Source organism: Stegodyphus dumicola, chromosome 2 (genome assembly GCF_044657685.1).
Source record: "Stegodyphus dumicola isolate Sdum_Otavi_A_Nest chromosome 2, ASM4465768v1".
In the NCBI taxonomy this organism is placed as follows: domain Eukaryota; kingdom Metazoa; phylum Arthropoda; class Arachnida; order Araneae; family Eresidae; genus Stegodyphus; species Stegodyphus dumicola.
In genome coordinates, this window is record NC_140769.1 from 174,860,151 (window position 1) to 174,887,386 (window position 27,236).

Here is a 27,236-nt window from a genome sequence, read left to right on the forward strand (position 1 = left end):
TACCTACCTATTCACGTAAAGCAGAGTGCAGAGTGGCCAATATTTTAAAGCTGCTTTCCCGCATGACTTAAAAAAGGTGTACCAAGGACTTACCATTTGATTTAATATGATAAAGCCTACATACACACCGTGAAACAAAATATGCTAATTTTAACCTCCTTTACAATTTTTTTACTAAAACTGCATAAGCATTCAGTTAAAAATTACACATTAATACATATCCAAATAATATTATACATGGAAGACTTTTTGTGAAACGCTAGGTCGTATTCACGTTACGCAAGCAAAGACCTAAGGAAACCAACCATGTAAGCAGCACATTTGCCTGGAATCGAGCCCTGGTGGAACTAACAGTGGATTTAACCGCTGGGCAACTGTTGGAGCAAACGCCAATTACTCAAGTATGCTATAAGGTAAACTGCAGTCTGCTATACTTTATTATGAAATCATTTCAAACTGCATAATAGTGTTATAATTTCCTTATACATCAACAAGTTAGAGTTATAATTTCCTTATACATCTCGAAAGATGCTCGAAAGCATCTTTCTTTGTGCTCCGTAGCACTATTTTTTGTTTGGACTCATTTTCCCTCTTTCTTATAAAAAAAACAACCGTATCACTCTCAAAGTTGTTATTAATTTATTATTTCTAACTCAGCTTATCTCAATAAAACTTCAAATAGCTTTTAATTCATTAACCCTTCAATGACAATAGTAATAATATTAGTAAAAAATATGAATAGGAAATATACTTGAGTGTTACGCCTCTTAATTTCGGGACTGACAGATCATTACCATAATAATTTGACGATAAATTTCAGGCCTAAATGTAGTTAAGTAGTTGCTTATTTCCTTTTAAAACTACTTTTAGATAATTTATTGCATTTCAAATTATTTTTGTATCATTATCTTCATTTGAAATACGATATAATTATTGCTTTCGGCTAACATTAGTCTATTAAAAACTAACGGAGCATATGAATGGAACAAGTATACTTACTCTTCATTTCAAAATTTATTAGTCACTACATACAGGATTTATTTGACTTAAATCTCAAAGGGTTTATTTTTTTGAACTTAATTATTAATCTTTCTATTATTTTTCCATACAATATGGAGCTGACTCTTTGGTTCTCAAATATAATTTTACAGATCCTTTCATTCCAAGTCCGTACCCATGCCTATCAGCGTAATATCCCATGTTGATGCAAGTATAGGTTTCACACGTGCCGCAGTCACCATCTACATACGCATCCCAACTGTTACAAACCAAGGACTGGAATTTGCGTTCGGGTTCTTCTAAGCTGGTGATGAAATATTCGTATGCTCTACCGTGACTGCAAGACATATCTTGGGCGTTCTTCTCCACTGAAAGACGCAAAAGTGAGAAAGATTAAAATAAAATAATATTGAGAAACTTAATAAACATCTTCACGGCAAGACATTTTTTTTTTTTTTTTTTTTTGTTTCCACCAGAATTCATATTACATTCAGACTGCCATTATCAGTAATCACGCCTAACTGCTGTACATGGTAATTAGTAATTAATTCTTCATGGCTTTCAAGAATTTATAATACAGTACATGCATAGAAAAATTGGGCAAATCAGAACATAAAGAATGTTTCTATATTTAGTATGTACTGTGCAGATACATAATATGTACATCACTGATACGTGGCAAATATCAAACCAAAATTTACCCTCCTCCCCGTACATCACGATTGATACCAGTGACTGCATGCGGGATTCCGTCTCTTTGTCATGTGAAATAACTTGGCAAAAGGAACATACAATCTTTAATTGAAAGTCACATGGAAAAGTCACCTGAGCTTGGGTCAGAGTGAGGAGATTACGGAAGAAGAAGGAAGACATCTCGAGGAGGAGGACTATTCCAACGCCCATAGATGTTCAGTATTTAACAGAGCGCATAATTCTCCTCGAAAGTTTGGAGGGCAGGATACATCTTGTACTGAAGATGAATGTTTTTCTGTTAACGTGACATTAACAGCTGTTGTAGTATATCTGAGTGCACGCGAAAATGTTTGTCCTTCAACGAAAAATAATCCTCAGCGGCTATATCTAAAATTATATATTATGGATTTTTACGAAAAATGCATTTCTATTATACCATAAAATTTTGAAATCACGGAGTGAATTGTAAATCACCGTATGTTTTTAATATTAAAAAAACTAATTGTGGTGTTACGTCTTATTAAAACTGCAGTGTTTACGTGGAACCGGTACGTAAGTGAAGCGAATCATCCAAAATCTATGGACGAAGCGGACAATTAGCCCCTTCCAAACCGAATCCTCCCTCATTTTATGAATTCCAGGAAATTAATAAGATGAGAGTTTATAAAAAAAATTCTCTTCGCTTCTTAGAGCCCCTCCATGTCATTGTGAATGATTGGTCATTTGCTCATCTGGTCAAATTAAATTTGAAATGTTAGTGTATAAGTGCAAACTGAACAGTTCCTTACTGTGTCATCCGAAAGTAATTTGAAACTCAGTCAGCGCATTTGCTTAAAATTTCAGAATGAAACCTTTTAGGCTAGTGTTACCTAGAAATGGTAAATCTTTTTTAAACGTTGATGGATATCAGCATCGTATGCGTAGAATATACGAAGACTGCTGTATAAAATTCTAAGCCGAACAAACCAATTCTAAATACCTAATATTAGAGCAAAAGGAACAATTTATGTGTGCAAAAAATCAGTTAGAAAAGTTCAATGCAAGCATAGGAAATTTTTTTCCAAACCGTTTACCAGGACTCAGTATTCAAGAGGATAGATATTATTTGCTGAAATTCGGAAGCAGAAAAATGCAAAGATAAAAAATATATGCTAAGAAAGAAAAAAAATACATTTACATCATGTCCGTTACATTGCCGGTAATTTTATTAATATCGCTTTTACGCGCGATGTTGAATTTGATTTATCAATAATGCTTTTATTTATTCACAACAATTTAATATAGGTTTAATTATCTGCTTTGCTCAACTTTGATATTTCTTTCAAAAATTATTGTATAAACATGAAACCATTTTCTTGTATCAGCGTTTGTATCTTCCTCGACGGGAACTTGAAATTTGGTTTGTTTCATTTCTCATTAAATTTTCTTGTTACTGTTAGCTTCATTCATTATCTTATACTACAGGTCCACTGATCCTGATAGAAGGATTGATATTGTTCATCAAGTACAGATTGCTAATTCTGCATTTATTTGGGTTGTCGAACCAGAGTCAAATCATCACCTATGAGCAGCTCATTTTGTTGATACTATGGATATTTCGTTTTAGTCGATTTATAAATTTTTTTTGTGATTCAGCCTGCATCCTCCGATTTAACTATCTTAAACAGTAGAAGTGAAAATATTAAAGGACAGATAACGAAATTAGCTTGTGCTGTTGCAGAAGGAATCGATAATCGGTGCTCTCTTAGCAGTGTTAGAAAAGTTTGAAAATCAATTCGAAGAATTAAAGCATGAATATTATCTTATTATTCCTGCAGAAGAGTTAGAAGAAATAGAGTAAAATCTTTGAAGCATTAACGAAGCTTTCAGCAATTAGAAGCAAGCCTTGAATCTTTTCTTTAAAAAAAAGAGTAATTCTTCTAGTGAATTACTTCGACCTGTTAGATTGCCAGCCATTCTAATACCAATATTTGCGCAAAAATTTGAAGACAGGAATTTACTTAAATATCAGTTTAAGGAGTTAATAGCTCAACCAAAGTTTAATTGAAAGTCAAAAGTTAGATTACTTGCACGCATCTCTAAAAGATAATGCAAAATACTTAAAAACTTCCGAGTTTCGTCCGCAAAATCCGCTTCCGTTGGTGAACTGGCTGTTTCACATTACTAACATGTCTTGTAATCGAAACAATGGCACGTTTAAAATAAATAACAAACAATTAATGATTGTTACGAGTGATGTTGGTAATAACGTTGGTAGCTTCTCACAGTTTGAACTTGCTCCATATATTAGAGAATAGTTAATGAATTAATAGATACAAAATGTTTAGACGTATCTCGAAATTAAATTTTTCATAAAATGTAATCTTTTTTTTACATTTGGGAAAATTGAAACTAAGATATATAAAACTTGGAACTTAAAGGTTGCTGCTATCAATGCAGACGTTTGATATGCAATGCAGACGTTAGCTGCTACATTAGCAGCTATGAATTTGCGATTCGTGGAGTTCTTAGTAACATATGGTTTTTAAAACGACCAATATTATGGCTTTGTCAAAAGTTTTAATATTATTTATAATTAATTATGACTTTTATTAATCTATGTATGCAAAGCCTACATTTAATTCCACATTTCTAGCAAAACTAAAGACTCACTATTTTCAAAAGATGATTGATTATTTATCTGCTTAAATTTGAAATGTTTTAATATTCAGATTAACAACTCAAAAGTTACTTAATAGCTGCAAAATTTTAAGAACATTAATAAGTAAACTTTAATAATATTTTACCTTGGAGAACTACACTTCCTGTCGTAGCATATTTATAAACCAAAGCCCAACCGTTTATGTAGCTGAGGGCTTCCCCTACAACCCCAAGCGTAGCCTCTAATGCTGTTTCACAACCAGGCTGATCTTCGCCTCCATTCGGATAAAAATCTACATGTTCAATAGCTTCTTCTAGTCCATAACCTATAAAAGAAATTACACAATGATAGTTTATTTTAAATCTGATTAAATTTGCTTTTAAATAATAGTACAAACGTATCTTTTCAACTTTGGTGACGTTTACTTTTTGTTTTCCTCCCAGTCATGCAAATATACATACGTGTATAGACAAAAATGTTTAATCAAAAATAAATAACAATTAATTATTTAAAAATTAGTTAGATATTATACATAAACTATTAGTACTCTATCAAGATTTAATCGAAAATTCGCATGCTTAGATCAAAAGATGAATAAGAATATTTATGCTTTATTCTTATATATTTATGCTATATGGAACAAAATAACATTTGAGTTAAAAAGTTTGAATATTTAAATTTTATTTACGATTTACCTTCAATAAAATTTGTACAGGAATCAGTCTCCAAAATGAGACTTTAAATTAAGATTGTCTCATTTTCATCTCCCAAAACGAGGTGTTTTGCTTAGTAATTTAAATAAGATATATGATTTTATCCCCTAAGGGACTTGTATAAGGATTTGAAGTTTTATACGTTTTTATTATTTACTTAGTAAAGCTGCCGATGGCTGAAAACCTACCTATTATTATTTTATTCTTAAACTGGAATTATGTGTCTATCTACATAATTTCTCAAGATAGTCCAGCAATATTTTCTAGGAGCTTCTGTAATGGTAATACATTAATTTCTTAAATGGTTTACAGTAATAATTAATAAAATAATGCAATTGCATTGCAGCAAATGCTTTTTTTACAGTAAATTAAATAGAGTTAAATACTCGACAGTGCTTCAGTCAGAAATCTAGAACTTCTATCTTAAAATAAAGCCTTAAATTGTGCACTTAGCAGTCCGCATGTATTTTGAGAGAGAGGGAATAAAAAAATAAAGGTCTTGTTGTATGAGTAGTACGGAACATGTGACAATTGAGCAGGTATGTTTTCTCTTGCTGCTGGATTGCATGTAATTGTCTTCCAAGCTTGGTTGCACTACAACATTTGCATTCATGAAATAAAATATATGGGCAAGAAAAGCTATAAAAAAGTAATTTTAGTGGAAATTGAGAAAGAAATCTTCGAGGAGCACAAGAGAGTTATGCAAATAGCTGACAACACACGATTTTGTAATAAAAGTTCGCCGACAGTTTGGGAATATTGAAAACGAAAGAAGTAAAGTATGTGCATGAACGAGAAAGAACGAGCAGGAAATACTGTTAGTGAGAACTTTATATTCAAGCAGAGAAAAGATTTGTATCTCTATCTCCAAAATAAACTATTACGTATGTAGAGTCATTAGAATTTTTTGAAGCAGGAGACGTGAAAAATGTGCAGTGCCCTCCACGGAACTCATACCCCCGACTTCTCAATTACGCGTCGATTACCCTTTATTCTAACTCAAAATAACTAACGAATGATCCGCCCGAAAAGGCTTAAGATGAGCCTCAACTTAGGCTTTAACTCGGGGCTTAAGATAAGCCTCAACTTAGGCTTTAACTCAAGATAGAAAATAAGAAACAAAACTAATACTAATACAATAAAACCAACCGAAGCTGCACAGAATTAACTAACAGAGTTAACCCTTATTGAAGATTACGAGCGAATACTAGCAGACACGTAATTATATGGCCGAGTAGTAGCAAGATTAGACTAGCAGCAATAACGTTGCCGGAAGGCAGGCAAGCGCTTCTAAGCTTTTGTAATAAAGTGACCGAGGCCTTCAACATAAACACTTGTTTCTACCTCTTTTACGTAAAACGCAATTTTAAATATTCATCTGGTAAGAAGACTTAAGTGGAAAATGAGAAGTAAAGGAAAAGTTTTTTCCCCCTCAAAATATAGAAAATTAAAATAAAACCTACACCTTATATACTCTTCCTTCTAAAGGACCACTGGGGATTAGATGACTCCTGGTTGTGACGAATTTTCATCCACTACCATTTAGTTCGGGCCACGTTTAGAGCCATTTTTTCTAAACAGGAGAGGTTAAAAATGTGCAGCCCCTCCTGGGACTCTAACCCTGGACCTTTCGAATGCGCGTCAAGTATGCTTCCAATTACATTACGAAGGCATGCGGAAAAGAGGGAGAAAATACATATAAGTACACTGTTAGAAAACAAAAACATCTTCAGGGAAATCAGGGGTTGTTTGATAACTCTAAAAGAAAAAGCGGCATCCACTGTTTTGTGAAGTTAAAAAGTTTTGATGCTACGACAGCTGAGGCATTCTCCGCCAATATTCAGAAGCTCATGTTTTACAAGTGTTATTTACCAAAACAAAATTTTAATTGAGATGAGAGATAGCTATTATCGAAATATATGCTATGATGCCCTATTTTGCAGTAGAAGAGAATGCAATGTTTTGACATAAGTCTATGAAGGCCGTCTCACTCTTCCGTTGGATAATAATACAACCAGAGATTTCAAAGTCAACCCCTTCAACTGTATAAACAGTAAATCTACGAACCTTCAATGGGTGCAAAGTGTGCAGAAATGCCAGTCAGTTGTCATATGGGGGTTCAACAGCAAGACTTGGATCGCTCGTATCTTGTTCGCTGAGTGAATTAATGAGACGTTTGATTCTGCAGTGAAGAAATAGCTTTCAGAAAGGAATCTGCTAATCGATAATTTGTTAGATATGGTAATGTTCCCATTGAGTCTCAAAGACTTAAAGAAAGTTTCTAGAAATTCGATTTCATTTTTTTCGTTCTTCACAACGCCACTTCACTACACCAACATGTGAATCGGCAGATCGTTTCGAAGTTTTAAAACATTTACAGCAAAGCTGTACTTCAACAATATTCGAGGTGACCTCAAAGACAAACTTAATTACCACAGAACGTTATAAAGTCATTTATACAGCAAGAATAACATCAAGATCAACAAAAGGCCTGAGATGAAATTACCAAAAGAACCCTCAAATTTGCTTCGAGAAAACTGTCGTTTTATTATGTTCCAGGGCATGATTTTAAGATATTTGCTTATGAATAGAAGCAGCTAGTTATAATGAAATTGCATTTTCGGAGAAGACTATTAATTAGGTATAAATAAGAATGATATTCAAGTGGTGGTGGAAGGACGAGATAAGGAGCTAAGCACCAATGAACCTATGGATCTGCATCGCAAGGAGATATTATCTGAGAAGCAGGCGAAGAAAGACGAAGAAATCCCGCGAAATCCTTCAAAGGAGGTAAAACGAAACTGCCATTGGATAGGTTTCTAGTTAAAGTACAGCACGAGAAGAATAACATTTCAGTGAGCAAGTTGATAGCAATGTTTTTGTTAGTAAACCATAATTTTGTTTTTTGGTAAATTAATTTGTTTCATGTATTTTTCCTTTATATGTTATATTAATAATTTTATATGTATATTTTTGGGATGTGGAATGAATCATCTGAATTTCCAATGCTTCTTAAGCAGAAATTTGCTTTACTATAAGAAAGCTTTGTATTACAGGCTTGTTTTAGGGATGACTTCACTCGTGAAAGAAGGAACCACTCGCATATTTCATGTTAAAAATGTTAAAAATCCTTTAATCATGTTTAAAAATTCAAATTTACAGGTACTACTATTAAATGCATCTAACAAGTGTTTAAAAACACAGAGAGAACAATATGAAGCTACTGTGCAGAATTAAGCGTATTATTAGAATTAAGCGTATTATTAAGAATTGTTGAGAAAGAGTTTCAGGTAAAAATAAATATTTTATTATTATGATACTAGAAAAGAAGCAAACAAATATACCTGATAAGCGATGTCCTGCCCAGTTTGTATGTATGACGTCAACGAAACTGGCGTCACCTTTATCTAATCTCACAATCCTTTCTACTCCATTAAAAAAGGGTCCTGCTGGATCCAAACCTACCAAAAAAATACATAAATGCACACATATCTGTACGTGTGTCTATACATATACCTACCTATCTAGCTATATATATATATGTAAAATTTTCGGGAACATAGAAAAGTAATCAGCTTGCAGTCATCGTGGCTGGGAGTGTAAAGCGGTATCCAAATGACTTTGCTCAAACTCACCATTGAAAACCAGATGGTCGTTTTGTCGTACAAATGCCATTTGATAGTTAAACAAACATAACTATGGGCAGTTCCAAAGCTTCAAAATTCTTAAATCAGCTTTGAAGACGTCTGGAAACCAATCGAACAATGAAAGCGTTCTGTACTGGTTGTATGCATGAATATGAATGTTTGAGTCCTGTGGTTAAGAATGAAGGGGAAGCTAGTTCGGAGGCAGTTTACTATCTATCTTATCACAGGATCTACAGACCTGACAAGAACACCACTCGACTGAGTAGGGTGTTCAATGCTATTGCAAAAATTAGTAGTAATCAGTGCCTCAATGACATTCTTCTGAAGGAAGGTGACATACAAGAAGACCTTTTCTCTATCAGGTTAAGGTTTAAAAAGCATCTTTATGTGTTTATTTGGTTTCGACAATTGAAACTGGCAAGTATCAAGTCGCTCTCCTAAAAACTAAAATTGACTTGCTCCAAGTTGATCTTTAAAGAATTCGTTAGACGAAGGGTATTGACTCTCCATAGAGGCCTGCTCTCTTCAGACGATTACGTATGGATCAGAATGTTCTCCTTTCTTAGCTCAGTGTGCACTTCTCCAAATAGCTTTTATTAAAAAGACTTTCCTATATTCTCATCCGTAGTTTTAACCAACTTCTACATTGACGATATCTTGTTGGGCATTTCAGATTTTACTTAAGTCTTCAGAGAGAGTTCACCTGATTGCTTGAACATGGGGAAACTACACAAAGAGCACGGCAATAAGCCTGAATTAAATCAAGGGGAGTTTGAAAATTATTTTACAACACACACAGCCATTTTTATATTTCAAGATGTCCATCGAACCTGGCAGCACGTACACCAGAGCAGTAGTGTTGTCATATATAGATGGCATTTACCATCCTCTAGAGATTAGTTAGAACAGTCATTACCAGAGCTAAATTATTTATGTAATGGCTGTGGTTACTTTTAATTAATTGGCACAAAACACTTCAAGAACCAACATTTCTTGAATGGCATAGCTTTGTCTGGTTCCCATAATCGTAAGCAACTATATTAAAAAAAATTATCATTCAGTTGTTTCACGATTGCTCTCAGTCTGCGTATGGCAGCAGCGGCTTAACTTCAAGCTATTTCGAACGAAAAGCCTGTATATAGACATATTTTGTGCAGCAAATTGTGGGTTGTTCCAATCAAGACAATGCGGATTCTCAAACGTGAATTGTTAGTTTGCTTTCTTCTATCCCAACTGGTTATAAGGACTCTGTCATTACTGAAATTACGATTTGACCACGTTTATATATGTTTCCAATATCGTTTTAAGTTGATCAATGTATATCCTCATTGAATTAAGACATTTGTAAGCAACAGCGTTTCAAGTATTCAGCATCTCACAGAGAACACCGAGCTCATGGAGGCTTGTACCCTCTGAGAATAATTCTGCAGATATAATCTCATTTGAACTGGATACTAGGAGCATATCATAGTTTGCTGAGCTTTTACAACAACCAACAGTTTTTACAACAACAGATATGTGAGCTAAAGTTAGACATGACAAGTTTTACAGATGATCTTTACATAAATGAATCCCGACCTTCTGTGAACACTGTATTGATTTTGATTGTAAGTAATGATGTCTTAGGCAATCTCATGAATTTTGCAAATAATTATTTGAAATTAATCTGAGCTTCAAGCTTTGCTTTCATGTTTATACGTAACACAGGAAACCTACTTGACCAGCACAGAGAACCACTAACATCAGAAGAACTAAATAACTTTCAAGATGTTATATTTATTAGAGTTCAATTTTGTGTTTTCTCGTTGTAAATTGTATCCCTTAAAACAGGAAAATCTCTCATGTCAAAAAATAAGTTGAGATTTCTTTATTTCGTTTTAGATAAAAATTGTTTCATCCTCAGACAAAGTTTGAGTCAGACACATTTGTGCTATGATCAGATCTATAGTTTTGACAGCTGGCCAAAAACTAACGAAACGTATCCTGAAATATTATCATAGAAAGTACTTACACGTAGGTTACCCGATAAGCGCAGTTATACAGCTAGAATATTTAGACCAAGGATGGCGAACCGTTTTCGATTAGTGTGCCGGTTAAATTACGTTTAATTATTTTCAGGTGTCCAGTGTGCCATTTGTCATATTTCTTTCTAAAATTCATCTTTATCCCCTTGACATGCCCTGCTTTGATTTCAGGCTATCGACTGTGACAAATTTTCAGACTGTTATACTTTCAGCCCATTATATTTTGTAACTATATTTGCTGTTCAGTTATTACTTTGCATGAAATTTGAATTAAATAAACAGTATTTTAAAAATAAATATTTCAGTTTAATATTAAGATAATGTAAAAATATACTAAATCTGACACCCATTTATTGTAAGTGAAAAAATAAAATAAATGTTATTAATGTTAGACGTTTTTTATGTTTTTATAGTATGAAAAATTAGATGTATCAATACAATTCAAAATATATTATTAATTGTCTATATTTTTCACTTAAAATTATATTCTCTTTAAGACACTTCACTTAATACACTTTCCGCTTTTCAAAATGCATTAATTTAAAATGGATTCATAAGCAAATACTACAATATTACATTCAAAACCTACGTGCATTTAATCCCATTTAATGCGACATCTGTTGTCTATTCTTATTAGCCATGCTATTTATATTTTGATCATAACTTGTTGTCTTTAATTACACACAAGTTTCACTTAAATCTGAATCAAAGTGGTTCCTTTCAGTAGATTTTATAGAGTTCATTGATAAAAACAGCTGCCCGCAAAATCCCAAATATTGTAAACTGTGCTATTGCAAATTTTGTCATGGCCGAAAACTGTTGTGAGAAAACATACCTCGTTAAAGGATTAAGTTTTCTGACTTTTCGATGCAATATTTGGAATTCGCACAGTCCACTTCTTCTAATGCTTCATCAAGATTGAAAAATTTGTTCACCCATGTAGAATGACCTCGAATTTTTGTCAGTTTCATTTCCAAATTGTAAGTATAAAACAACTAAAAAATCGTCACTTTAAGATCACCTATTTTCGCAAAGTGAAATCTTAAAAAACAAATTGCAGTGTTTTAAAATAATCAAATATCTCTTAAATGTATTTTGTCTGTATTCGGACGATAGTTTAGCATCAAAATTTAACATTAATTCTAAGTGTATTCTAAGCGAAGGGAAATATTTCACCTTCTTTGTTTCAATATCTTTAAAAAAATGGGTCAGATTTGCGCTCTGAAGATCTTATGATCTCAAACAATCTATTCGGAATTTGTTTTTTGCCTTGCAGTTTATAATTTATACCATTACATAGTGCTGTTAAATGGCTGAAAACCATTAAATCACACATCCAAATAGGATCAATGATCTCTGGGAATTTTTGCTCCTTTTCCATTGTAAAAAAATAGAATTTCATCCAAAGCTTGACAAATATGCGAAGAACGTATCCTTCGGAATACGTATATCATACGTATTCCGAAGAACGGAATATGTATGTACAAACCCATTACATATTCCTACCATAGTGAAATCGCATAGTATTCACCAATAAATTCCGCTTCAGTTTGGAGCAGATGACCATCGGTTACGCGTAGGAAGAGACCGGGACTAGCGGCTCCAATCAGCTCTAGTTTTACAAAGGAAAAAAGCTATTACTTCTGCCGTGATGGTGTGAAGTGTTGTCTCATATGACAGCAAGTTGAGCCTAATCATCCTGCTTACAACTTTAACAATTTAACTATATATTGATGAGATCTGTGGCCATTTGCATTGCTCTTCATGGCAAGCCATCCAAGAGGATCCAACAGGATAATGCTAGACATTGTACAACTCGGTTATCTCTGCTTTTTACTTTACTCCCCCGACAAAGCAGTTGGTTTACTTAAAGGATGATGCTTATCAGTCTGCTAAGACCTGCCAGCGATTTTAATTTAATTCAGAAGTCCGGAGACACGTCTGATGGGAGCTGCCTTTATAGCATCAAAAGGTAACGAAAGTAAAGCGTAAGGACTGAAATTAGCCATGCAGTTAAAAGTATTCTATTTTGATTGTACAACTCTTAAGCTGAAAGGGTAGTGCATGTGCTGGTTTTTGGTTTAAACACAGCGTTGTCGTTTTCGGGGTTCTAGAAATACAATAGTGTTACAAACATATTCATATTCTGATCTGAAAACAGAAATATGGCAATAAACTATTATACATATAAAAACAAAATAACACTTTACAATATATAACGCTATTCATTGGATAAGCATTTGAAAATATTACGCACTTCTGTATACCAAAATACTGTTGCATCTGTACACAGATATAGCAATGCGATACAATTATAGCATTAGTACAATACTATGATACACCATTATATTCCAACACTAATGCACTTTTCAAATCTATTCTTCATTTAATACTGTTACGCCGAATTTACATTGAAGATATAAGTTTGAAAAGAACTTCAAAAAACGTCTGGTGCGCTAATATAATATAGCACTGTTTTGAAAAATATGCATATTGTGTATCTTTCAAGTTCATGGCATTTCTTTCGTCTGGCAACTTGGCAATTGGTCCACTAGAGTTAACGGTTCTGAACTGTTGCTGTCCTTAGCTATGGTAGGGTGCTGTCTAGTTATTTAGTCGTTTGAATATCCCAAGAGATATTTCAGTGAATTTCCAGATACATCTGAACTCGTATTTTGTTTGTTTCCAGCTGATAGAATGCGAAGATGATAAATGCTTCTTTCTGGGCAGTCAAAACTATAACGATCCCTCCAAGTATACACTGCAAAGTGTCCAGGAAGCCGAAGCGAAGCAGCTCATGTAATGGACATGGCAATAGTGGCTGCTTTCATGTGCAGCTTGGGAATGACATGTAAAGTATTTGCCGCGGTTGCCAGTTCGGCAATTTTGTCTGCATTTTCATTGCCGTCCACTCCATTGTGTGCAAAGACCCTCTCGAGCTTTGGTCTGATATTTGCCGGCAAGGAGAGTAGCAATAAAGTCTTATAGACGGCTTGCTTGCCAATAGTCCAAAAGTCCAATAGACGGCTGCTGGAAAAAGTTGTAACAAAGATGGTTGATTTCCTTTGACCTTCCAGCACGCGCGTTTGCGAAAAATTCTGTTTTTAATGCCCATTTTTCGAATATCGAAGCTGAGACATCTGAAGATCATCTCTATTCCTCCTTTCTACCCTTCCCCACATCATGGAATGTAACAACAGTATGTCATTTTACTTTTCTTTATTTTTGGGGGGCCTTTGTACTACGTGGCAGCTTTTCGGTAAAAGTTACGACAAGCGCGTGGTCGTGGGTGAAAATTCGAAAAATATTTTTTCTCAAATATTTTGTAATGTTGTGTTATTAATGCCGTGTATTATTTTAATTTTTATGCATTTGACTCTAATTTTTATATCGGTTTTCATGGCAAAAAATATGTGCATTTTACTCGCATTCTTGAAGAATTATCTGATGAGGAAACGTAAGACAAGGAAAGCTTTGGATGGGAGAACGATAGCGATTTTCATTCCTTATTTTCTTTTATTTCGATTCTTTAGAAAAAAATTAAAAATATTATAGTTTAAAGTGCGTTTTTGTAATTAGTAAGAAGTAAATTTCCTTGCAGAAGTAAGTAATGCTAAACTTACTTTTTTATCCTACCAAGGTGAGTGTGTTTTCCTTTTTTATTTGTCTATACTTGCCTTTGATGAATAATTAGCTTCGATTTTAAAATGTAATTATTAAATAATAAATTTAAATTTTTCTATAATGAAATACATCATTGCATTTCCATCTATTAATAAAAAAACTTAAAAATAATTTACTTATATTTGAATGTGATATCATTTGCATTTTGAAATAATAAGGTTAATATTTTATTTCTTAACAAATTTATTATCAATATTCACTCATTTCTGTCATTTTTCGTGCCAAACACGGTAAAATAACGGATGTCGTAAAAAGTATGACTCGCGCGTGCTCATGTCAAATTGCCAAGCGCGCGTGCTGGAAGGTTAAATAATTTAAATTATTATAAGATATCTGTCTACTAGGCATCTGTGATGACATCTGTCTACTAAGTTTGAGGAAATGATTGACTTATTTTTCCAAACTATTTACTTATTTTGTTTCAGAAAATAAAATAAAATTATATTTAAGTTCTTTTTTTAATTATATTATGCGCTAAGCATTTTTTAGAATAATTATTAAACGTTAAAATAAACTGACATATCGAAATTTTACTGTAATATTATTTATACCAATAGCCTTAAATATGTTACAGCTATTATGCAAATCGGAAATCGAAATCACTATTAACCATCTTCTCTGAGACGACCGTTTCTACAGAAGTTAATATTATCTAGAATAGCGAATGCCGGTTTAGAGAAGGCTGATTACACATTTAAATATTAAAACAGTGTTCGTTATTGTGAAATTCCTTTATTTTTCGTATTAAATATTACTTTTCAGTAGGAATATAATGATGTTTTCCCTAATACTAAGATTCACATTTAGAGCTAAATCTCACAAAAAAAAACTAATATTTTCCTTGATTTTTTTCAACATTTAAAGGTAGATTTTATTTCATAAGATTTTATTCTCAGTTCTTATATATGAACGTTATTAAAGAATTTTAAGTCGTCAGTGATTACTGTTAACTAAGCCTAAGAATTTATAAATTTTGTTTCTCTTTGCAAATATGTTTCTCAAGTATATACTGTTTCATTATACTATTTGTCTGCATCATATGTAATTATTTTTTTTTATAAATCTTGTTTCTTTTGATAGATATAAGTGTGTAAGTAAACAAGCAATTTGAAATTAAATGTAGAAAAAAACCTTACCCGTAATTCGATCAATTATTGTCTTCTGCCTGTCGCGAAGCCATTTTCCAGCATATCCCGATGCATGTGCGCCAAGACTATGGCCAATGATATGCACGAGATCTGGATATAAATTTACAGTATCCTAAATACATTGTTTAAAATTAGTAACCTGTAAGCATAGTTACTGTATTTTAGAATAATAACAAAAATACAAATCACTATCAGTAATGAATAATAAGAAATGTTAATAATTTGCTTCGTAACATACTGTGTAAACAGGCTAAAATATTTTCTGTTAAATTTGTAAATGACTCAATGTAAATGAAAATATCTTTGAAAATATCTGCATATGAGGTGCATGACATCGTGGTACAGATTATAGAAAGTGCGTAGTTACTGAATGCATAAACAAACGCATTCGAAGCACCAGCTAGTTTTTTAAGCTAATATTCTCATGGAACCAATCTAGTACTTATAAAATTTAATTCATCAATTACCAGTAAAAGTAACTTCTTCTTTCAACATTTATGATAAAAACTGTAAACCCAAACGTAAGACTATAAAAAACATATTACACTTCGCATCTCGCGTACATTAGAGACATTGTAGATAAGACATTATATAATCTAGAACGTAAGAAGGCCTGCTCATAATAAGTGACATAACTATGTAGCACTAGAAGTAACTAAAAATGGAAACATCAAACATTTTAAAATAAGTTGCAAGGTTGTTTATTATTTTGCTTGTACTTCGCACGTTTTAACTCAGTCTTCTTAGGTAATATAAATATATTTAAAGTGTTAAACAGAAGTCGAACGATTTACTTAAATACCAGCTAGTTTTTAAGCTAATATTTTCATGGAACCAATCTAATACTGATAGAATTAATTTGATCAATTACCAGTCAAAGTAGCTTCTTCTTTAATGCCAATGGCCTGATGCTAAATCCAATGCAGAGGAAATGTTTGCATTTGTTCATTGATCTAATACAGCATCAATTCTAGGAATAGGCTCAGAATCAGTTTTTATAATTTGATTAAGCTTTTTGTAATCAGTACACAATCTAGTTTTTGCCTGTTCATCACGCTTATAAGCTAAAGTTACAGCAGCAGCATAAGGGCTATAAGAAGGTTTAATGATTCCAGCATTTAACAACTCATGTATTTGTTTTTTAATTTCACTATTATCTTTAGGATATATATGGTATATAGGCTATTGGTAATTCAGAAGTTAATACAACTCTGGGGGGGGTATCTTTATACAACCAATATCATATTTACTTTTAGCAAATATATGATTATAACTATTCAACAATTTTCGTAATTTACTATCAGAATTTTCACTATGTTCAAAATAATTACCAGAACTTTTAGTACTAATATCACTTTTACATACAAAATTTTCACTATTTTCAAAATATTTACTAAGTTGTTTAGCATTGATATCATTTTTACATACAAAATTATTTTGAAAAAACTTACATAATTTAACATTTTTACTCACCTGCTTTCCAAACTGATAAACTTTAATTATGAAAATTCAATTGTAATTTGAACAATGAAACACAACATAAGGATAATAATAAATAGTTCAAATTAGAATTTACCGCATAAAATATTATATCATTAGTGAGTTTGCCTATTTTACATGATATTTTAATAGTTTTTCCTACATGAATCTGACTAGATAGAGAAAATAACTTACTACTATATTTATCTTCGATTTCTTTAAAAGTTTTATCAATACCCTTAAAAATATTAAATGGCAAAACATTTACCTGAGAGCCAGTATCGATGATGCTGGGAAAATTTAGTTGCCCAATTCGGGCATTAAAATCATTTTTTCTGTTCACTTTTGGACATTGTATTATAATAATTTAAAGCCGGATTTTTGTTGATAACTAAGCGGCCTGTACAGATATTGAAAAGGCCGGGAAGGCCCTTGTTGATAACTTACCGGCCTGTACGGATATAGAAAAGGCAGGGGCCTATACTGATTTGATTGCAAAAACCGGGTAAAATACTTGGGTACAGTTTGCCTCTGAGCAATAATTACAGATTCTTCGTGAAACTGCCATTTAATATTTTTAAGGGTATTGAAATAAGCCATAAGCTAAAGTTACAGCAGCAGCATAAGGGCTATAAGAAGGTTTAATGATTCCAGCATTTAACAACCCATGTATTTGTTTTTTAATTTCGCTATTATCTTTAGGATCTATATAGTCTATAGGCTATTGGTAAATTGAATAAAAAAGAAATTGGGAAAAGTTTTCAAGCAATTTCAATCTATTCTCTGGGTATATTTAGTTTCTAGATAGTGAGCAGCATCCGCTGTCATTCCGGGAGACCTTGATTGAGGGCCTCAACTGCTGTAGCATCATTTAACTTCAAACTAAATGCAAATCTTAATTTGTTGCGAAAATAGAGGTCAACATTATTAAATGTTACCTAGGTGATAGACACAAAATCATTAAAGGTCACTGTCTCTGCGCTGGAAAAGTACGTCTGGAAATTGTCTTTTACTACTTCCCAATCTTTCTCTAGACATTCTCGCAAGAAGTATGCCAGGGCTTCTCCTCTTAAGCATTACGAAAAGATGAAGGTTTTACTTTATCCTGGATATTTTTGGCAGTACATTTTTGCTCAAACAGCAGAAGGTAATTGTCTATAGGAAAATTACTTTTTGATCCGTCAAAGATTGGAAAGTGAAATTTTGCTGCGTCGACAGTGCCTATTGATGCCTGCGTATTTGACATCATTGTTTTGGATCTTGTATTCATTTTTTAAGCACCAAGAAATATTTTACACAAAATTTAATTTGGAAACACCAGTCTTGAATATGAAATCAACGCTAAAAAGTTTTCGCATTACACCCAAATATTAATCTGAACCACGGTACACTTTGAGAAACACTTCATTGCGTAGCCGAAAGCAAAGCACAGGGAGTAAGTAGATGATTGACGCACTGTCCTTGAAACACATTTCAGTAGATGTTGAATTTAGAAGCGCATTAAAATAATCCAAAGGAGCTCTTTCCCACGCAGAATGTCCTGATGGCTAATTAATAAAGCTGTGATATTTCGGCAGTCGTGGCACATGAATCGAGGCTTGCCATCAAAGTCCAGGCATTTTCTATAGCATAGTGTTAAGGCGGTATCCAAAGAAGACACAGGATTTCCCTTTTTACGATTCCATAGCTTTATTTCAGTTTCAGAAGCCAGATCAATATTCGTTACTAAATAAGATTACTTTAACTTTATTGCATCGTAGAGGAAAGGAAGATGGGAGCAGTAGCATAGGTTTTAACACCACAGCGAGAGGAAAGCTTCTGTTCATAAAATGGCGCGCATTCGTTATTTATACTAGCTGTTACGTAATAGGCTAAAATGTTCTCGAAGGTACTGGTCTAGGGGCAGATCCTAAATTGCAGAAAGTTAATTAGAGGTTGCCTGTTCGCGTAGAGCAAAGCCATCGTATTTTTTATATTTTAAATACATACAATTTATTTATTAATTATATATATATAATTCAATATAATCTTATTAAGAGAATAATGATCTCAAATTTAAACATTAATGCCGCGGTTTGAAAAGCTTTAAGAATGAGTTCCTATATATTATCGGAAGCGAACCATAAGAATAGCTGCCATTAAAAATACTCGAAGAATTTTGGAAAGACTTTTGCCTCTTTGACTTTACAGTGTCTGTTATTGATTTTATTGCTTGATAATATAAATTGGTAAATATGCGGCAGTAAAAATCTAACAGCAAATTCTAAGAACATCCATTTCAATTCGGTTAATATTTGCATGTATCTAGGAATATCACCTGCGAGATGTAGAACACAAAATTCTCCATAAGTTTATTCTCACAGTGAGTATAATAAAATCGTCACACAGATCCTAAAATGTTGCTCATATTGAGATTATTTTGTTTGACCGTGCTCAGGATATTCAAATATTTATTCATAAATAATACATAATTAACATAAAAACAAATTAACGTAAATTACGAAAGTTTAGTTTTAAAGTAACAGGATTGTTGACGTTCAGCAGCTTTCTCTGCTTCATTCTCTGATTTGAAATTTCGAGCATTCTTCGAGTGAAATTTCGAGCAGTTCTGATTTGAAATTTCTGTTGTTTTAAAGCAAATCTTCTTCTCAGAATTTTCTGTCAAAACAGCTTCAAGAAGCTTCGGTCTTTGAGAGCACAAAATGCATGCACAAAGTTCTAAAATTACTACGCTACCTTTCGGGGTAAAGTATGAATAGGATTATATATAAATTTAGAACAGCACAAAAAAAAAACTGGGAAGATAATTGAATGAATACGAAAACTACCTAATTCTCGACTGAAGGTCACGAATACTGTTTTTCTGCCCTTTAAAACAGCTTTCTTATTTATTTATTTTTTTTTTTATAAAAGACGTTCTTTCATTTTGATATGCATGAGTTTTATAAGAAATTCGCCAAAGTTCATTTTTGTTATCATTTTGAAATTTTAAAATTTTGGTATAATAAGGCATCTTTACTCTTGACAACTTTTTTCCAGTTTTTGCTCTTTAGAATGTTTAGGTCATATTGAACACAATCGGTCCATCTCACAGGGGGTCTACCCCAAAGTCTGGTTCCCATGGGTTTTGCCAGAAAGATTTTCTTACAGAAAGATTCTTCGTGAATTCTGGCCAGATGACCAGAAAATTTAAGAATCTGTAGTATGAACACTTTTGCTACATCAGGTTGTACAGCTCTAAATTTGGTCTCTTCCACTATCCATTCACAAGGCACCAAGTATGCAACACCCAAGCTTCCTCATCATGTAAAGTTGTTGCTCAAACTTCCGAAGCATAAAGCTGAATAGATCTTATACGATACTTGTAAAGAAGTAATTGAGTTCTTAACTTGATAAAGTCGGATTTTAAATAGCTCTTCAGGCCATGGAAACATCTATTTTAAGCAGAAATTCTTTTAAGCATTTCAGAAATTATCTTATTTTTACAACTCATCTCCGCTCTCAGGTAAGTGAAACTCTAGAATTTTTCAAATCTATAGTTATTAATTTATAAATGATTAAGTGGTAAGTCAAATTTTAAACAAGGCATATATTTAGTTTTACTTTCTTTAATAGGAAGGTTAAATCCTTTTGCAATTTTTTCCAATGTCATGAATGCCTGTCTAAGAGCAGGAACATTAAGGGCAACAGCCAAATATCAACTGCATAAGCTAGTAATTGAATAAACTTATTAGAAATATTTCCTCTAGTACTGATTCTAGAATCTCTAATAACTTTGAGTGCAATATTAATCAGAAGATATGCCAGAGTATCCCCTATCTCACTCCATTCTTAGCCTAAGGTTGTTCCGTAAAGTACCTTGTAAACGAAATTGTATCTTGGTTTCCATAGGAATGGAAGTCACCAGTGTAACAAGTTTTTCTGGAATATTTAGTTCCCGCATTGTCTCAGTAAGTAATTCTCTATTAATACAATCATAATAAGTTTCGAAACTGGTAAAATGATTGTGTGTTTCTTTTCCACCACTTCTGCATTTTTCAAAAGCCTTAGATTGAAAATCTGCTCCATAATCGATCTTTCTTTAATAAAGCCGCATTTACAATCGCCGGTTGTTTCTCATAATTCCAGAAGAGTTGAATTAAGTCCCTGATTTGTAGAACGCAACAATGGCCTGCAACTTTTAATAGTTCTGAAGAAATATTGTCTGGCCAACAGATTTATTGGTTTTTAACTTCTTTGTAGCATGATTTTCCTCTTTCAGAGAAGGGACTCAATAGGCCCTAAGTTTCTGCTTATTATTTCACTATTTTCTTTATGCAGATCGGAATTCAGCCGCTCATCTAGATGCTTCCTCCACCTCCGTAGAATGTCACTTAAAATAGAACCGACTTTCCCTCTAGAATGTGTTGTCCTAGCGTTAAAATTTCTCCGTCCATGATTCATTTAATGAGAGAAAGCTCTGCTTTCCTCTACTCCTCTATTAAAGTTTGACATCTCATAGAATATTTTCATGAAGGTTCTTTTTATCACGGTGGATCATTTTAACACATTTATATTCGTCAACAACTGATCTAGTACGTTTCCTTTTAAGCATATTCTTATATGCCTTAGTTTTAAGGTCATGGCAGCCCTATACCTTGATCGGTGTCCGCCGATAACATCGCGGCAAAAACATCGTGGACGAAAACGTCGCGGAGAAAACAACGCAAGACGAAAACGTCGTGCTACATAACATCGTGGGAGAAAACATCGCAGTTCTAAAACATCGTGGTACAAAACATCGTCGTAGAAAATAAAGCGGTTCAAAAACATCGCAGTTCAAAAACATCTTCGTCGAAAATATCGTGGTAAAAAATAAAGTATCTACAAATCATCGCATGACGATAACATCGCAGACATGCTTTTTTCAGGTTTTAATAATTGTAAATGGATATTCCCATAATGATTTGTGAGCGCAAGGTGTAAAGAAGGATAAATTTTACTTTCACATATTTTATTAACTAATAAATTTTTGCTGAAAACGTAAGAAGGAAACTTAAGCATAGAAAATTAAATGTAACTTATAGATTACACTTTTCATGAAATACGAGTATTACCAGTAAAAACTTTATAAAAATGATTTATTAATGGCCTTTTTTAGTTAACTATGTCGGTTTAAAATTCTATTAAGTGCTATAAGTTGCATTAATTTTTTATGCTTAAGTTTCCTTTTTATTTTCTCAGCAAAAATTTATTAATTAATAAAAAATATGAAAGTAAAATTATCCTTCTTTCCATCTTGCGCTCACAAATCATTATGGGAATATCCATTTACACTTATTAACGCATGCCTGAAAAAAGCATGTCTGCGATGTTATCGTCATGCGATGATTTGTAGATACTTTATTTTTTATCACGATATTTTCGACGACGATGTTTTTAAACTGCGATGTTTTTGAACCGCTTTATTTTCGACGACGATGTTTTGTACCACGATGTTTTGGAACTGCGATGTTTTCTCTTTGCGATGTTTTTTCCCACGATGTTTCGTAGCACGACCTTTTCGCCTTGCCTTGTTTTCTCCGCGACATTTTCGTCTGCGATGTTTTTGCTGCGATGTTTTCGGCTGTAACCACCTTGATCAAACCAGCCGTCACTCATTCCCTTCTTTGCTCCAAGATTCTATTACCAGTTTCAGTCATAATAATTTTTAACGGATTCCATTTCTTAGCTATATACTCCAGTTCTTCCAGTTTGAGGATTTTTAATTGTGTTTCCTACTCATTCTGGTATTTCTGCTTTATAGGTTTTCATTTAAGAGTTAGCAGTTAAATTTCTCTCATCTAATTCTTCATCCCTGATTTTTACGGGCATTAGGGATAAGCCTGTTGTCTACAAAATGCAAGATCGTCGAGGCTGCAGTTCTATCAAGAATAAACACTCATAGAAGAAAGGAATATGATAATTCCCCATCAGTTCTGTTTTCACAGCTGCTTTTCCACTAAATATCAGCTCTACCAATTATTTGAAAACATTGCTAAACACCTTCTATAGAAAAATTTACAGCAGGACATTTCCTATATATAACCAAAACTTTTGATAGGTTCTAACTGGAAAGCCTCAGAAATCAGGTTTCCCAGAGGACATTACGAACATCATTATATGCTGCCTGACAGATAGAAACTTGGTGGTTTGCTTCTCAAACACATACTCCTCCCTCCGTGCTATCGTAGTCGGTGTATCTAGATATAGCTTCCTGTAAGCTGTACTTTTCAATTTGTATGTGAACGACATTCCACAAAACTACCACGCACTAGCCCTTTTACAAAGTGCGTTTCTTCGTCTAGCATTACAAGCATTACAATGCCACATCGAGGCACTTGAAACCTGACTAATTAGATGGAAAGTCGAAACCAATGCAGACAAATCCACAGATGATTTCTTTACAAGGAAAAGTAAGATTGATGGAAATATAAAAATGTATGATTCCTCTCTGTCCTGAGCTAGGCCTACCTCGGGCTAATCCTTTACAAAAATCTCACATGCTGTCCAAGCATAATGTCTCTTATCCTGGACATTCGGGAGTATAAAGCTAAACTTGACCCGTAACTGCCTGGAACGACGTTTCATCTGTAGAAAATAAGCTACACATTTTCAGAAACATATTACGTTTCCTGCTCAGTTATGCCTGCTCTGTTTTGGGGTTTTGGCCCCTGTCTGAGATTAGTTTTGCCTGCCCTGTGCTCAGTTATGCCTACTTTCTTGCAAAACCACCCGGAAGCAATTTCAGACTGTACAAAATTGCATTATAAGACAAATTGCCCGCTGATCTTAGTTTGTCAAGAATAATGTAATCAATGAAGAAATGGGCATAGCATAGTTTCTTGTACTAATTTTCATCATTTCTAAGTCATTGACTGAGTCAGAATTCGCTTCAGTGTATGACCTGACATACAGTACGTCTGAGGCATGTCTAGTGTCAATTGAGACATGGTCACACATTCCATGTCACACACACTTCTGATTGAAAGTGCCACAATGACCACTATTATATTATGCTCCGTAGCAAAAAATATCAGTTTCTGTCCATTATCATTTTAGTCGTAATGTAGGCTATGTCCACCAATGATAGCATTATTATTATTATTCATTTATGGAGAGAAGAATGGTAGTTATTACAGAAAAATAATTAAAAAAAAGAATTGTCCTTGAAGCTCAAACAAACGTATCAAAATTGGGTGAAAGAAATGTATAAACAGAAGGTATTTGATTAGTGTATCTATATTGCAAGAAAATTGGCCAGCCTGATATCAAAACGAAAGTATTCGGTCGGAAACAAAACCAAAAATTAATTTATAGATTTAATCTAATGCCATTATTTTAATAAGTCTATTTCAAATTCCCTAGACTGAGCAGATTATATTGCATTAATGGTGAGAAATTTTATAATAGTTCTAGAATATAATATTTAAATCTATAATAATTAATAAAATAGATTTTTATCATATAATTGTGATTATGATATAGTCATAGAAACGAAAAGCTGATTAGTACAAAATTCGGTTCACATCCTTTTGAAGTAGATCTGTTTGCACAAGGGATTAATATCTTTCACAATTCAGTCTAATTTATTCTTATACATAACTTTGAAGTTATGTGTAAGAATGTAAAAGAATATTTGCCCAATGAATTTTGTTTCCAGTATCACTCTACCTCTGTTTCATAACATTTTAAAAATTTAACAGATTATATAAACGATCTAAGATATGAATAACAAAAAATATTAACTGGATGACACTTTAGTCTTTTTGTGTGTGTGTGTGTGTATGAGAGTGTGTAATATAATATTACGATTTTTCGTAAAGAGATAAACATTGAGAAACCAAAGATTTCGTTCCTTCTTCGGCTTGTGAACGAAATTGAGTTGCATTGGGCCTCCTGGGCTAAACCCTATCCCAGTCTAACAAGTAGATCGGTTTCCAAATATTGCCGATCGTAGAAATTCTTCTTTAGTCATAAGGTAGCCAAAGAACCTTAAATATCATCTATTTTCTTGCAGTATCGCGTAGAAAGATTTTTTTTTTGCTCTCGATCCCCACCTGTAGCGAGTGGTTAAGACTACCGAACACTGGGAGTTCGATTCTAATTGGATGGTAATCGAATGGGCTTAGTTTTCATGGTTTTTTAAAATGTGTAATATGAGTGTGATCTATTTCCATTTATTTCTTTTCGCTTCTTGAAAGAACAAATTAACTACGTGGTTACATAAAAATTTTGGTACTAGAGGTTTAATCATTTATGAACGGAAAATAAATTCAAGTATTGTGATTCTGTAATTTTATAGAAGACTGAAGATATGAGATTTAATTCTCTCTATATTACAATGGAAAATTGAGTAGCTAAAACTTACCATCATTCGTTTTATGAAAAGACCAACTTCAGCACCTACTACTCGTATATTTGCAACTGCCTGCTCATACCAAGGCCCATCACCCTCTGACTAGTCGACAATGAAAACGTTACATTTCGTTTTATTCAACAAGGCGTTTTTCAGCCTCTGTGAAAGAAAAATGTGAGTTAAATCCTACCCATGAAAGTTACTTAATATATTATCATAAAATGAAAAAATGTAGGATTTTGCCTATGTTTAACTGTATTTACTGTATGTAACAATACAGCTGCAGATACAGCATTTTTTATTTATTTATTTTGTTACAAAAAATAAATAATGTTTTGGTGAATATGTTATTTGCGAAAAGGTTCAATTTTATTTTTGAAATAAATGTTACCGAAAATCTGTATTTATAGACATCCATAAATATGTACGCAGGAATGAATAACACATATTTTCATAATTTGAAAATTTCCAAATGAATTTTTATTCTGAAATGAATTAAATTTTTAGGAGCCCAAATATTATATACTTTTGTCACCTTTTTAAACTCGTATAGGTTTTCAGCACAGAATGTAGTGAACATTAATTTCAAAGTTAAATATGGAACTTTTTAACTTAAAAATAATCCGTAATTTAGTAGAAATAAACATACAGCAGTATAGCTTTCAGGACAATGAAAATTTGTGCAAACTAAAAATAAAAATTACAATAAGTTTATTCTATGGTTGTAGTTCATTTTAAAGATATGAATATGAGTATTTGAAAATAGTATTCGATCACTGTAAATAACGACATAGCAAATTATAAGCTCTTGCCATTCTATTAAAAGGTGAGTATTAATATAAAATATTAAAAATTTCAGATAGCAAATTATAATGATGAGGAAAATAAAAATTAATTAACTGATAATTGTTATGTATATAAAATTTATTGAATTAAGAATATGAATAAAAAATTCTGTATTAGAATAAAGAATATCCATACTTTGTAATACTATAAGAATTTCATATTTTGTAAAACTTACATACATAAAAATAACACATATGCATAAATTATATGCATAAAATATAGTTATATAAATAAATTCCGCATTGGTTTGGAAGAGCAACAAGCCTGCTGAAATCTGAAATTGGGCAAATATTAATCTCAGTTTGGTGTAGTTTGAACACCACTCTTTCGATTACGCTTTAACGAACAGATTTTCTATTCTTTTGGAGCGGATGAAAGGAATACTGGAGTATCTTGAGCTATTTTTATTTCTATAAACGGAAATAAATAAAATCACAACTAGAACTCAAATACTAAAGATATACTCAAATTTCGAAGCTGTTGAGGAAAGGACATCTAAAAAATATTCAGTGGAAAAATTAAAACTTCAGTTCTCAGAAATGGCTCTTTAGTCCAAAGGAGCGTTAGCTCAGAAGCGCTATTTAGCCTCTAAACGGCATTTTGTGGCGTTTCACTATAAATGGCGAATCACTTTTTAAATTGTTGCAACCAAATATTATCGCCCTACATTTTATTTAAAGAAATTAAATAATAAAGAATCTGAATGAATGTATGTATATTTCTCACATTGTGAAAAAAAAAAACAACGGTACCAAGGGCCATCAAATTTTGAATAACATTATCCTCCACTCGAATATGGGCACCTGGACGCTCGAATTTCGGATTTCGAATTTATTTTAATATTTATTCCATAGTTTGTAGAACTTAAGCGAACTTTTGTTTAAAAAACTAAATGGTCTAAAGGCGAGAAAAACTTAATGGTAATAAAAGAAAACTTAATGGTAACACTGTACGGAGTAAAATATTTTTATCTCCAGCTCGCGAG

The 27,236-nt window shown here is 32.8% G+C and overlaps 1 protein-coding gene across 1 annotated transcript; it reads right to left on the minus strand.

The window, feature by feature from the left end:
- Positions 1-995: 995 nt before the first annotated feature.
- Positions 996-25,562, minus strand: LOC118181542 (lipoprotein lipase-like). The gene is made up of 5 exons (XM_035350712.2): positions 25,418-25,562; positions 15,538-15,661; positions 8,391-8,507; positions 4,479-4,658; positions 996-1,367 (listed from the first exon to the last, which is right to left on the minus strand). The coding sequence occupies exons 1-5, from the start codon at positions 25,421-25,423 to the stop codon at positions 1,096-1,098; spliced, it is 699 nt and encodes a 232-aa protein (XP_035206603.1). The 5' UTR covers positions 25,424-25,562; the 3' UTR covers positions 996-1,095.
- Positions 25,563-27,236: the final 1,674 nt, after the last annotated feature.

What these genes read in the sequence shown, in the direction of transcription:
- LOC118181542 (XM_035350712.2), bottom strand. An exon ending in AATAATTGATCGAATTACGG is followed by an intron (nt 8,508 to 15,537) that starts GTAAGGTTTTTT and finishes TTTTTTTGGTAG; the next exon opens with GTTTGGATCCAGCAGGACCC. An exon ending in AGGAAGTGTAGTTCTCCAAG is followed by an intron (nt 1,368 to 4,478) that starts GTAAAATATTAT and finishes TGCGTCTTTCAG; the next exon opens with TGGAGAAGAACGCCCAAGAT.